The 14,732-nt window shown below is 29.6% G+C and overlaps 1 protein-coding gene across 1 annotated transcript; it reads left to right on the forward strand.

Moving 5' to 3' along the window:
* Positions 1 to 178: 178 nt before the first annotated feature.
* On the forward strand, positions 179 to 6,580 carry LOC107161378 (uncharacterized). Its single transcript, XM_015507766.2, has 7 exons — positions 179 to 3,353; positions 3,410 to 3,732; positions 3,800 to 3,940; positions 4,006 to 4,372; positions 4,433 to 4,758; positions 4,835 to 5,047; positions 5,310 to 6,580. Exons 1-7 carry the CDS (start codon positions 803 to 805, stop codon positions 5,394 to 5,396), a joined length of 4,008 nt encoding a protein of 1,335 aa, XP_015363252.2. The 5' UTR covers positions 179 to 802; the 3' UTR covers positions 5,397 to 6,580.
* Positions 6,581 to 14,732: the final 8,152 nt, after the last annotated feature.

The following is a 14,732-nucleotide window of genomic DNA, read 5'->3' on the forward strand; positions in this document are numbered from 1 at the left end:
CTACCTCCAACCGGTGGACCGACGCGCGACGTGTCGGCGTGGTTTCCGCCACCGCGTTTCCTCCAAACTATCATGGGCCTCAGTTCCCCTCCCCCTCCCCCGTCCACCACCGCCACACGATCACATTAACAAACCGTGCACACGGAGTCACTGTATACACACTGACACACACAACACACCGCGCACACACACACACACTCCGTCGCACCAGCAGCGGAAGACTCGTTTTCATTATCGGTTGATATTATTATTTAGATAATAAATACAAATGATATTAAAATGTATAATATAATATTGTGTTATAATTTTTTTCTTTTTGTATGCTCACCGCGTCGTGTTTCGTGATGCTGCCGCCGCCGCGCGTTTTGTACAACACCGTACAATGTGATTAGAGATTAGTGTTTTGTACGTATGTGTGTGTGTTACCGTGCGCGTGTTTTTACCGATTTTTAATTGCCACCGCGTTGTTATTGCGGACAAACAACACTGCACAGTGCACACCACGATAATAATTATTATATAATATTATAACACTATTCAAAATTATAATATTGTAATGCAATATTGTACGTAATATGTGTACGTACTATACGCGATATACGTTTAAAATATTGTAATCGTTTCGACGTTAATTTCGTACGATGCACTGTCGCCTGTACTTGTTTTTATCTAGTAGTAGCGGTAGTTGTTGTCGCCGTCGTCGAGTTTTTTAATTTCATAGTTTGGTACTTACGTCATTGTAATATTCACGTGTTGTTCGTCCGATAAAAATGCTATAGAGTCATCGTTTTATCGCATTCAAATGGAATCCATTGGACGTTCCACTATCATGGGTAGCAACTCTAATACTTCAGTGTCCACCATTGCCAACGCCACCTCCTCGGCCGTAGTTGGACTCTTACTGTCAGAAGCCAGACCTTCAGTGGCGACCATCACAAGTAATACAAAAACCAGGGGGCTGTGTCATGACGACAATCATAGATTGCCATTGCAACACTGCGCTAACAGCAGCAATGTCATACAACATCACCAATTTCCTTCTATACTAGTAGCACCGTCGCCACCGTCATTGATACATTCTACTCAAACTGGTTCAATGTTACCTGCATCACCACAGTTGATGCTATCAACGACAACGGTTACGACCTCGGGAGTGATTCCACAATTTCAACAGCACAATGGACCTCATCAGTTGGTTACAGCTGCTACTGCACCAGTGTCTGTTGCTTCTATAGTCATGCCCACTTCCAATGTTACCACCGTTGGTATGGCGTTGAGTCCCTTTGGTATATTACCACACGAACGTGTGGTACCGCATAATTCTCATCATCGAAACCTGCACAGAAAACAACCGGGTCAACAATCTTCTAAAACTTTAATGGACACTAGTAATACTAGCGCCACACAAATATTAACCTCACCAGTTATAAACTCACAACGTTTCTATGTTGAGCCTACTCATCTCAGCAACAAAGTTAAACAATATGACATTCAGTCACAGCCACAGCCACAGCATAGAATCAAAATTGTCAATAGCATCTCAGATAAAAGTCTGCCAGTTGTATCCAGTGCGTATGTTCCCCAACCATATGAACAACGTTACCAACCAAGAACTGCATCACAACAAGTAGGTTATTTGTCAGTTATTACTCGTACTGCAGTGCCAACGACAAATGGTGTAATGAATGACATAACAGCAAACAATAACTATTATCAAGCACAGCCTATACCATTACAGTCAAAAACTTCTGACAATAATGACAGACAATATTACCATTTCGATAGTACAGTCTCGGCTAGTCAAACACCTCAACAGCAATTAGACAATATTTTACTAATGGGGACTCCAGTTCAACGTGGTGATCCTATGCATATTGTTAAAAATTTACAATCCATGCAGACTGATATTGATTGTTATGGTGTTAAAAAAATGATTGACCAACAACCTAGGTTATTGGCTACTGACAATAGTAAAACAATTTCATCAACAAGTTTGTTAGGTAATAGTAGTAAATGTATAATAGAGCATCAGCACCAGCATCTCCAACAGATGCCCAAATCTTCTGTGATTGATCCATCATCGTCCTACAATGGTCAATATTTTGATAGACGTCAGCCACCACCTGCACATCTTCATCAGCATCATAATCAGCCACATTTACAGCAACATATTGTCACTGGTAATACCAAAATTTTACCTACACCTACATCTTTAACTGTTGTTTCTGCTAACGGAAATACATATTTGGATGTACAGCAGCACCAACGCCATAGTCGTTGGAACTTGGACCATCAAAAACCACCCATTGTATCAACTTCATCATGTTTTACCGGTAACATTTCCTCTGGCGTATTTCATCAGCCACCGCTGCATCAACACCATCATCAACAGTACAATAATACAGTTCAAACATTTAATGTTCAACCACCACCATCCAGCGTTCATCATCAACCTCAACATATTTCACAACCTGCACATCATAATAATTTTACTGTGTCATCAGTAAATCCAACATATTATAGTCCTACAACTACAATGATATCACCTACTGTAACCACTACCAGCCCATCATTATCATTGTACAATCGATCACCAAGTAATAATCAAAGACAGCATGCTAACATTTTTCAAGACTTTACCAATAATTTGCAAGGCGGTAGCTATGTTGTAAATGATGATAACAGAACTTCATCTTTACCACATGTTATAGTTCCAAACATTGAAGAGGAATTGAGTCACCTTTGTGATGACTCCACTGCTACTACAAATACCACTAACACTACTATGGCTAAACCAATAAATATCACTAATCAAAAACCTTCGTTTATTAATAGTTATATAAAATTTATACATGGTGGTGCAAACAGTATGACTGATAAATTAGAAGATGAATACAATGATAAATCAAAAAAATTATCAAGACCACTATCATCGTCATCGCCAAAACCAATATCTAAGCCTTATGTGCCTTTACCAAAACCAAAGATTTTACCAACTACTGAACAGACATCATCTCGTAATAGTTCTGGTGAAGATATTAAGAAGATAAATAATGTTACAACTACCACAACAACAACAGATGATGATCCACGATATTTTCCTTTGCCTAAAACCTCATCATCAATAGCCGGTATAAGTGACGACAGAAGTGATGGCAGTAATGGTGAAAACAGTTGGTTGTCGGCAGATGATGAACATGATCAATGGTGGATATCTTCTTCAAAAGCACCTAGTAGTGCAGCAGCAACATCAGTGATAAAAAACAAAGTAGATGTTATAAACAAAACAAAAAAAAATAACAGCACCATGAAAAAAAAACGAACAAACTCTGTCGTACCAATAAAAAAACAAAGTATGCAAAACTTAGTTATTACTATTTTAATGTATCTAATTATTTTTTAATTTTAGAAATACATCATGTACAACAACCTACAAGACAATTATCTCATCGGTTGGCTAAGGAAAAAACTCAACAATTGCTTAGCAGTTTAAATGGTGAATTGGATGTAGATGATGATGTATTATCAGATACTGATTCTGATGTTGATCCAGCTTGGATACCAAACAATGACGATAATGATGCATCTAAAAATTCCAATACAATTAATAGTCGTCATAAAAAGTACTCAAAAGAGCTAGGTTCAAATATTGGTCGTCCACCATCAACCTCATCTTCAATCATTAATAATAATAATAATAATGATCAACTAGATGATTCAACCCTATTTAAGGTATAATGCATACTACAAAATATTTTAATGGTTTAATTTAATTTATTTTGTATTTAATTTTGGGTAGTCCGGTTCATTTGTGGCACTTAAACGTGAATTTTTGGACAGTGAACATATGAATCCACAACATATATGGAGAGTTGACGGAAAATCATTGCTACAAAAATTTACTCGATGTAATGACAATTTGTATAAGAGTGTGTCAACTGTAAGTATAATAGTAAAAATAAAAATAAATCACAATTATAATTAAAATATATGATACATTTTTAGTACACTGGTTGGAGTCCTTCACATTATAGCATGTACCGTCAAGTTGATGTTAGAATTATTACAACAGATAATGGTGACAATGTTATTCCAAATAAGTCATCAACAGTTGAAATTTTAGTACAATTATTATCTGATAATGACAACAAACCAGATCAAAATAATACTGTAGTCAAGACCACTAGTTCTGCTTATTACCATATATCAAAACTAAAAATTGATGCCATAAACTCTAGTTTGTCTACAAACTCTTCTGCTTTTGTCGATGAGCAGAGTGTCATGCTACGTGCCAATTTTGATGTGTATATCCAATCATTAGCATCACAAGCGCTAGACTCAAATTTTCTGGAAGAGATTTATCGCGAGAATGGTAAGATTTTAATACACTTCATAAGTAATATTTTGAGGTAATTTTGTTTTGTTTTTGTAGATGAATACTTTTTAAGCAATCTTCGTGCTATTGAAACAGTAACACAAACTTGGAAACAAACTATAGATTCTACAATTTTAAAAGATTTAGCAACCAATTTGTCCAAAGAAGAAAATATATGCTCAGTTATTGCAAAGTACCCAAACATGGAAATTTGTTCAATAGATGAAAAATCAAGGAAAAATATTAATTTGCGCTGCTTAGTATGTGGCTATCAGGAATTTATGGAGAAACAACAAAAGAACTTTGTCGAAATATCTCTATCTGGCTTGGAGTACAGTTCTCGTACATTAAAAAATATTGATTCTAATATAACATTTTCTAAGGTAGATCTTATAACACTATTTATTTAATCATTTCATTAATTTTTTTTTTACTAATTTAAAATTTAAAATAATTTAGATTGTGCCTGTAAAGCGTTTTCACTGCTGTTCCAGCGCTCATTGCGCAGATAAGATAACTATCTTGCATAGTCTTGAACACCTTAAATATTATATTTACAAAGAATGCTGCAAGCGTGTCACTGCTGAGAATGAAAATAGCTGTAATGGTTCAACTCATGATACAACCACTGTTCTAAATCGATTGTTAGCTGATGACGAATGGATTGAGAAAGTAAGATCATAATACTATAACCAGTATAACCTATATTATACATAGTCCTAAAAGAGAATAATCAGTCTGTTGAAAAATTTTCGCCACTGTTGTGCATTTTCTGCCAATGACTTGGTATTAGTGTGATCACAATATGGTTCTTGACACCCTAATTGCATCATTCACAAATTCACAATACGCGAAAATGTATAGTTCTCTTTTATGATTAAGTATGATAATGACAATTTGAACAATTTAATAATTATAACTTAAATGTTTATAGCTGTTTCATTTGGTATGTAATACATGGTCACAAGCTAAAAGTATTGTTTCAAAACTCCAATCAAATCGCAGGGCAGTTTCTTCTTAGTAATTTCATTGGTATAATGTATATTAAAGGTATACGATATTTTTAATAAACTATAATGGTAAATTATTAAAATTACCATTATCATATCATAGTACCAACAGCCTTTGTTAATTGTTTAGTGCCTTTCTCCATTTTATTATTGCCATTGTTAAATTTTGTATTGTATCCAAATTATTTCTAAAGGTTCTAAAAGTTACCTTTGTACTTTTGACGTTAAATGTTTTATTTTTTTACAATATTATACAATTTGTATTTGTTATGTTTTCTTAAACAAATCATGCAATGTCATGATTTTAATAAATATATATATATATATATATATTGTTACCATAAAAGACTGTTTACTTGTCATGGTCAGTGGCGCAATTTCAATACAAAAATAACTGGGGGTGCTAAGTCCCTTAATTTTTTTGTTAGCCTACAAATTATATTGATTATAAGGGTGTTAATTTCAAAACTGAAGGTAACTAGTATCCCCATTTATTGCACCTATGGTCATAACTTTGATTTAATCAATACCTATAATTTGGTATTAAATAATTCTTGTATTATGTTAATTAAAGAACATTGAGTCAAATTTATAGTGAATTTGTCTCTCTAAACAATTTAATTTTTAAAATTATTCAATAATTTCACTTTTGTATTACATTTTCATACATTCATTAATGTAAAAAAAATATATTTTTGTCATTTAAATAGTGTTATGTATCTATAAGTTTTAATAAATATACATATTGAGGTACTGTCTCACAATATATTTATATTAACTTATAAAATTCGATGAAATTATATTACTGACTTTACCCTATTAAGTTAAGATAAATACTCCATAGCAGACTTGAACAACAATTATAGCTTAAGTAAACTTGGAAGGTTACCACTTAGTATATTTCTTGACTTGATAGAGTAAAGTTACTAAGCTATTGTAGTTTTTATGTGTATAAATTGATTAGTTAATAAAGTGTTTTGCGGGCCAACTACAATGATGAGAAGGCCAGAGTTAAATCATCCATATGGTCCTGTTTCTCACCTTAATACTAAACATATTATTATTAATTAATTTTATTTATTTATACCAACATTTTTTTTTTTTTTTAATTTTAATTTTCCAATTTATGATCATCTGTAAAGAAAATTGTATTACTATTTACAAAAAATTAATTGTAACTTATATTTTTAAAGTATACGGGTCGATAAGTTTATGAAAGAGCCTCGGTTCTAGGTATTGTACATCCACTGTTAATGTAGTATAATATTTTAAAATATTGTATTCTTAAAATAACCTATTTACTGACAAAAATTAAACTGTTGTATTGATGTGGCTTTAACTATCACATAAATTTGATATAATTGTAATTGTTAAATGTATAACTACACAAATATGTGTTTTAGTTTTTATTCACAAAATAAATAAATCAAAATGTTTATAGTTTACTATTAGGTTAAACAAGTGAATGGACTTAAATTCTGACAATTGACAAACAGATAATATTATGTACATATTATAATATATATTTATAAAAAATATATAAGTTATAAAAAAATCTCATTTGTATTTCTTCATCACCTCATAGTCAACATTTATTTAGTCAAGAATTTTCATAAGAAATTTTTATATGATGTGACCGTGCATTGTCTCCTGCATGTACAAACAAATTTCAAATTTATGATGCTCGTTGCTCATAACTTGCTTATTAATTAAAATATAAGAGAAACCCAAGGAGTTCAAAAGCTAATATTCTTACATTTAAATTTGATATTAGATCATTCTCTGTCTCTTTCAAAAATATATGCAACATACTGTAGCTTTTCAATTTTTATATTATAACTATCTTTAAATAAATGTAATGATTTTTTTTCTTACTTATATTGTAGATTTGTTGTGCATATGATTATATTTACTCTATACATTCTATACCTTCAGAATTTTATTTATTGCATTAAAAATAAATCTTTCAATACAAAGTTGCTTTTAGTTGATGTTCAAATAAATGAAAGTCTAATTCTATATTACATAAAAAATGAATTATTATTTCAAAATCAATTATTTTGGGGTTTTTAAAACTTGAATTACTTTTTTTCTAGTTCTAAAAAAAAAAAAAATTAAAACGATATTTCACAGCCAATGTTCTCATTTTTGAGTGGTGAAAGGCTGAAAGCTTCATTTCTTATCTATGATTACCCTTCTGATTCTTCAATCCCACGCGAAACAGTTTTATTTATGTTATGTGTAAGACAGAGATAAAAATTCCAGTGAAGTGTCTTATTATTAAACTTATACAGACAATACATTTTTAAAGTGTTGAATCTTTCGTTTACTTTGTGTGATAAACAGAGGGATAGTATAGGGTACAAAAAGCATGGAGGGACTAACAAAATGTAAAATGATAAAATTGAACTGCAAGATGTACTTGGAAAGATGTTAGATTTCAACTTGGCATATACTGAACAAGTATCAGAATATCTACATAGATCATAGAATATATCTTTACAATATCGTGTAAATTGTTGGGTCCATGTAAAAATTATTAGTCTCGTTGAATGTGCTTGGAAAACAACTCACCAATTGAGGAGCAGGAATATCCAATCAGAAAGTAATTAAATTAAAAGATTGGAAGAATAATCACAGATTGAATAAACAGATATTAATTCAGTATTATTATAATTATTTCATATGACAAAAATAACATAGTAACATTTAAAATACAATAACATCAAATAAATCAAATTTATAAGTTATATTAGTAACAGCCAATTATACTTTATTTAGTTAAATCTATAATTCTATGTCCAAGGCACTTATCTGTCATATCCAATCAAATACTTCCTTCCAAACTTCATTAATGCCTGAATCGAATCTTCTATTCGAGCATTCATGTGTAATATGTCTCATAGTCTGACTGTCATTTCCGCAATCACATTCTGAACTGTCCTTTAATTTTTACTTGAACATCTTATATCCACATCTTCCGTGTCCAGTTCTTAATCGGTTAAGAATTACCCATTTCTTGCACTCTTTGTATGAGATCCTTTATCAATTTTTTTATGTAGTACCGTATTGCCCAGCCACTCTTTCTGCCATTTTTTAGCACTGATGTGACTTGATAGTATTAGAGTATTTGTAGAGGATTGACTTTTTGTTGCCATTGGTCTAATAAATAGTTTTACTAATGTTTCATTCCTTTTTATTTCTGGTGCTGCGATATTTAAAAGGACTGACAGCCGTCAAAAGTACTACTCCACTTATTAACCACACTACACTGTTTAAAAGCGTATCCACCATTTTTCGAGTGTGTGCTATTCGACTAGCCTGGAGCACCATAATATTCCGCTGTAGAATACGAGAACACTAACGCGATTTTTGCCGTGCAGAGTTGTAGCATCTGCCTCCTTCTGGTTCCAGGTAGTTTCTGCACTGAGTTCAGTATCGTTTAAGTTTTTTCTATAGCTTCTCAATATGGTTCCTAAAAGCCAGTAATCGATCCATTAGTAATGTTACTTCCAAATATTTTGGGGTAAAGTTATGATTTACTTTTACTCCCTTCAACAGGACATTGAATTCCTGTTTACTTCTTTCTTATTAAGATGAAATCCACATACCTCTGTCATATCTGGATTCGGTCTTAATCTCTATTAGTAAAAGTATTTTTTCAAGGTACTTAAGTCATTTGTTAGAGTATTATCATTTTATTTTATATCTTTACAAGTTTGTACTATTGCAATGTCAACTGCAGTAAACTGGAATTTTTAGTCAGTAGTTATCTGAAAATCGTGCATGTATAAGTTGAATAGCGCTGATGCTAGTACCTATCTACTGATCCTTTTGGTATTCCATTATTCACCGAACAGCACTTATACTTTGCTTTCCATCTATGAACACTTGGAACCTGCGGTAGATTAGCGTGTTGTTTAATAATTCACCAATTTTCTTGCAAAGTAATTCTAGCTACCATACTAAGCTTTATAGGGTTAAGTAGAACTATTATTTTTGACATTTTAAGAATGTTTGGTATTTTATATTTTATAATTTTACTAGCCATGATTGTGTTTAAATTCCAGTATTTTTTTTATAAGCATCCTTTGATAAATACTGTCAACATCCACCGATTTATTTATTTTAACCTTCTTTAGTGCTTCCTCATCTTCAATCTCCTACCTATTGAAGGATACACTATACTCCTCGTTTACTTACAGTATTTACATTTCTTTTCTCAGTTTCTGTTTAACTTCTCTTGTATGTGATTTATCCAATTCGATCTTCTCCACTCCTATAGGAGTTATATATAAGTCTAGATACTAAGTCATTAAGCGTTATGATTCCAGTCACTGGATTTTTCATACTCTCAGATCCCAATTTCTAACGCACACATTTTCTGATCGGGTTGAGTGAAATTTAGGTTTTCTATTGTTTCTTTCCATCGTCAGCGGAGCGATGAATGTATTAATACTATTAATATTACCATGTTGTGTGTGTGTGTTTTTTCTGTGTCTGTGTACAAACACAAACAAGTTGTCAGACAAGTTGTTGAAATAATGCTTCGATTTTCATCTTCAGTAGGTTTGGCGGTTTGAAAGTGAATCTATTTGGTGTATAGGGGAAGTCAAATTATGAAAGTTTATTACCGATATTCTTATTTAAATTGTATTCAATAAAAAACGCTTTAGTCTGTAGAAACTTGAAATTTACACGATATGTTTATTTTATTAATTCTGTAACGATTGTCATCTATCGAATGTATTGTATACAATTTCACAACATATTTCATAAAACTACAACGAGAATATAACAATTTGGTGAATACAATTAATGTTAGAAAAAATGACCTAATAGAATTTCAATTAAATCAGCAATTAATTAAATACTTAACAAATTTTAATTTAATTTTTGACAAGTTTTCCCTTGAAATAGAAGAATTATGAGATGCTTTGGCGCTTTGCTACTTTCACATAAAAAAACACTACTTTGAAAAACTAAAAACAAAAAAAATAGTAGACCTTAGTTTGTTCTACGTCAACAATATTTCATATTTTAAAAGGGACAGGTACTAATATTATAGGTATAAGTTACCAAATTCATGCTCGTTATATATTCACCAACAGTGATACTTAATAGTCATCCGGAGATGAAATATATGAATATATCAGTTAACATAAATCCAGACATATACTTATTAAATGTTTCCGAATTAGGTTTAAAAATAGACAAATTAAAGAATTTTAAGACAAATTTTAAAAAGATTAACTTCCAAATGTCAGAGTTAAAAAATTTACACCAATCCGATTAGACAATATCGTAAATTATGTAGACAAAAAATTGGAAAACGTCGTAACCAATTTCTATCAGGATTTACAGATTTATGGATTGTATTTAATATGGGGTATCGTAAGATATTTAGTAATTCATACAGTTATTACTTATTAGTATAATACAATTTTATGGTAGAAGAGAGAGAGAGGGAGAGCCGAGGAAAATGATGAGAACCAGTGGTATGGGGTACACGGAGATAATATAACGTACGATAACTTAGCGTCATTTAAATTACAGAATTCAATTAAACTTATCCAACAATTTTGCAGAAAGTTTGTTGGACATTATTGGAAAATTTTTAAACTTTGTCAGTTAAAAAAAAGGTTATGTTCAATTTTCCAAAACCGCCGCCAAGTTGTCATCAACAGCCAACGCTAAATCAAACACGACAAAAACCATCCTAAACTGGTGTTGACCGTTTGTTGGACGTTGTTGGAAAGGTCTTACGACTTGTTGGATCATCATTTATTCTATACGAATTTTTATAATCACTTTAAAAAGTGCTGCTAACCTCACATTGAACTTTATTTCAAATATGTCATGAATAAAATACGAGTATTCAAATGATATACCATCTATTATATAGTGCTAAAATTAAATATACCTGAAAGCTACAAGACATATCCAAATAAAACTTCCCTAATCATTGTTATAAGAATAAATACTATTTTAAAATAAAATATATTATTTTTGTATAATACTATAATACCTATATATTTTTATGTTCCAAAATATAAAAATATACAACATAGTTTTAATTTTTTCGATATTTCTCATCTTTAAAAATATTAACAAATGATAATAATGATTTTCACTGATGTTTTATTTTATTATGTAGTATACAAATTGTTTTATTTTGACTAAGCAAAATTTCTAAGATTTTAAATACTTAAAGAAATTTAATTTAAATGTTATAGCCTTATAGGAAATGATTTCCCAGGAAAAAATAATTTTTTTTCATTATTTTTTTACGATGTTTTGGAAGAACATTTTTTAATTTATGCCTCATTTGTTTGAATAATATCTGAAAAAATTAACTATATTTTGATTATTTAGATTTCTTAAGATTTAAATACTTAAAAAAATTAATTTGAATGTAGGTATAATGATTTTATTCATCATTTTCTTTTTATAATGTTTTGGAAGTAATTATTTATACAGATACTTCATTTGTATGCATAAAATAGAACTATATTATAATATATATAATGTGTAAATATTTTTAAAAATGAGAATTATCGAAAAAAATAAAACTATGTAGTATAATACTTATATATTTTGGTACATAAAAATATATATTATAGTCAGAGTAGGACGTTATTCAAATAAAATTTTATTAAGATGATTATTTAGATAAAATTTTATTCGAATAAATTATATTATTTGAATGATTTTTTATTTTTTTTACAATTTTTTGGAAAATTTTCAAACGTTATTATTCTTGTAGTAGATTACTACGATTAACATGGCAAGACTAAATTCGATAAATATTTATGTAAATATTTATGTATAGGTAGGTTAGGCGTGTTCTGCAAGCTAAGAGGTACCGTTTAATATTTCAGCTGGATTACCTTGTATTGAAATGAGATTTTCATTGAATAACAGATATAGTACTTAAACACACATGTTAAGATAAATTTAAATTTTAGATTCTGAACGAAGTGATGAATATATTGATTTTACAATGATGTGTGTTTTTTTTTGTTTTTGTGTCTGTGTACAGCATAACTAGTCGAAATAATGCTTCGATTTCAAACTTGGGGGGGGGGGGGTTTCGACGTAAAAGTGAATATCCTTGGTGCATTATAGAGGTAAAAAGTAAACATTTTCCAACAGTTTTTAAAAAAATCGAGAAAAACAAAAAAAAAATGACAGAAAAACGGGAATTTTTAGGCAAAACCAGTTTTCGACCAAATCGATTTTTTTATATGGTTGTAATTCAAAAACTAATCACTGTAAATACATGCAATTTTCATCAAATGTTTATGTTAGTGTTATCTATAAATAGTTTAATTTTCACAAATTTTTGACTCTTTTTGAGTTATTTATAGACCACTGAAATTTTCAACTATTTTGAGAAATTTTTTTTTTGAAGTGCCGATAAAAAAATATTGGACGACCAAAAAAACTTGAAAATTTAATACAAGGTTCCTTATGAGTTGTTATTATTGTAGCTAAAAAAAATTAAAAATCGTAAGTCACAATTTTTTTTATAAGCGTTTATAGTTCAAATTTTTACGAAATCTGTCGAAAACGCGAAAATTTGAAAGTAATTTTGAAGTTGAAAAATCATAAAATTTTTTGCGTTTATAACTAAGGATTAAAAATACAACACTAAGTTTTCTATTAGTTCTACTTCAAGTAGCTATAGAGAAAACTCGAAACATCTTTATAGGAAAAATGTTAAGTGCGTTTGAATTTTAAATTTTTACGAAATAGCGTAACGATAACGATTTATCTTCAAACGATTTTAAATATTTGTAATTATTCAAAAAGTATAAGTCGTAGATACTTGAAAATTTCACAAGTTATTTAGATTAAAATTTTCTTTACATGATTTAATTTTCAAAATATTTTGACTTTTTTTGAGATATTTATAGGCAACTGAGATTTTCAATTTTTCTGAAAAATTTTCTTTTGAAGTGTCGATAAAATTTTTTTGGCCATATCAAAATACTTGAAAATTTAATACAATGTTCCTCATAAAATATTTTTAAAGTAATTAAAAAATTATAAAAATACATAAGCACAATTTTTTTTTATAAGCATTTAAATTTCAAATTTTGACTAAATACGTAAAAATTACGGCAATGTTCAAATTATCTTAGATAGAAATTCATAAAAGTTTTTCTTTTTAGACATAAGATTTGAAAATTTAATACAAGGCTCCTATCATATTTTTACAAGTTTAAAAATAAAAGAAATATATAGCCACATTTTTTTTTTTACATGCATTCAAATTTTAATTTTGACAACATACGTAAATATCACGAAAATTTGCAAATTATTTTAAGCTAGAAATTCATAAAAAATTTTCCTTTTATATCTAAGATTTGAAAATTTTATACAAGGTTCTTTATATATTTCTACAATAGAAGTTGAAAAATAAAAAAAATGCATAGTCACATTTTTATTTTTACAAGCATTTAAATTTTAATTTTGACAACATACGTAAAAATCACGAAAATTCGCAAATTATTTTAAGCTAGAAATTCATAAAAAATTTTCTTTTTAAATCTAAGATTTGAAAATTTCTAATATTCTACAATATATCCTAGACAGATAAACCGTCTCCGTTCAGAATGTTTTTCGTATACAATGATACCTATCATTGCATTCAAATTTAACCTACCCTAGTCAGAGGTCCGCCCCACCCCATATGTACAGCAGAGCGATACCCACTTACCCGCTTTTTTAATACTTTCGATACGCACATATGTGATACAACTTACTTTTTTTTTAAAGTAACATCAACTTTTTTTTACATATTCGGATGGAGTAGTTTTTTCTAAACAATTTATATATTAATTGTTTTTTTTTTAATTACAGAATTAGCATAAGTTTTTTTTATATTTACGAGTTATTACTTATTTGTTATTGACGAAATTTAAACTTAATTCATTTTATTGTTACTTAATACTTATATTAGTATCTAATATATTGTTAAATACCAGCAGTTTGCACACAGATAAGATATAAATAAACACTTTTAATCGTAATTTACTCTATTTTTTTTCATTCTTTCTTCTGAAGTAAGATAGCTAATTGAAAAAGTTGAGTTAAGTTTAAATTTTGTCAAATGCAAATTACTCGTGAATATTAAACTTCATATGCTAATTTTATCAAATTATGTAAAAAAAGTTGGTGTTACCGTTAAAAAAAGTTAGTTGTATGCGGGTTTAAAATTTGAAACTTATCTACAAATGTGTATTTAAGTACTATTTGTCATTCAGTGAAAACCCCATTTTAATACAAGATAATCGAACTGAAATATTTTGTGGTACCTCCTAACGTGAACATACATATTA

The sequence above is a fragment of the Diuraphis noxia genome, unplaced genomic scaffold (genome assembly GCF_037042655.1).
Source record: "Diuraphis noxia isolate RWA-SAM2 unplaced genomic scaffold, SU_Dnox_SAM2 contig0001, whole genome shotgun sequence".
NCBI lineage: Eukaryota > Metazoa > Arthropoda > Insecta > Hemiptera > Aphididae > Diuraphis > Diuraphis noxia.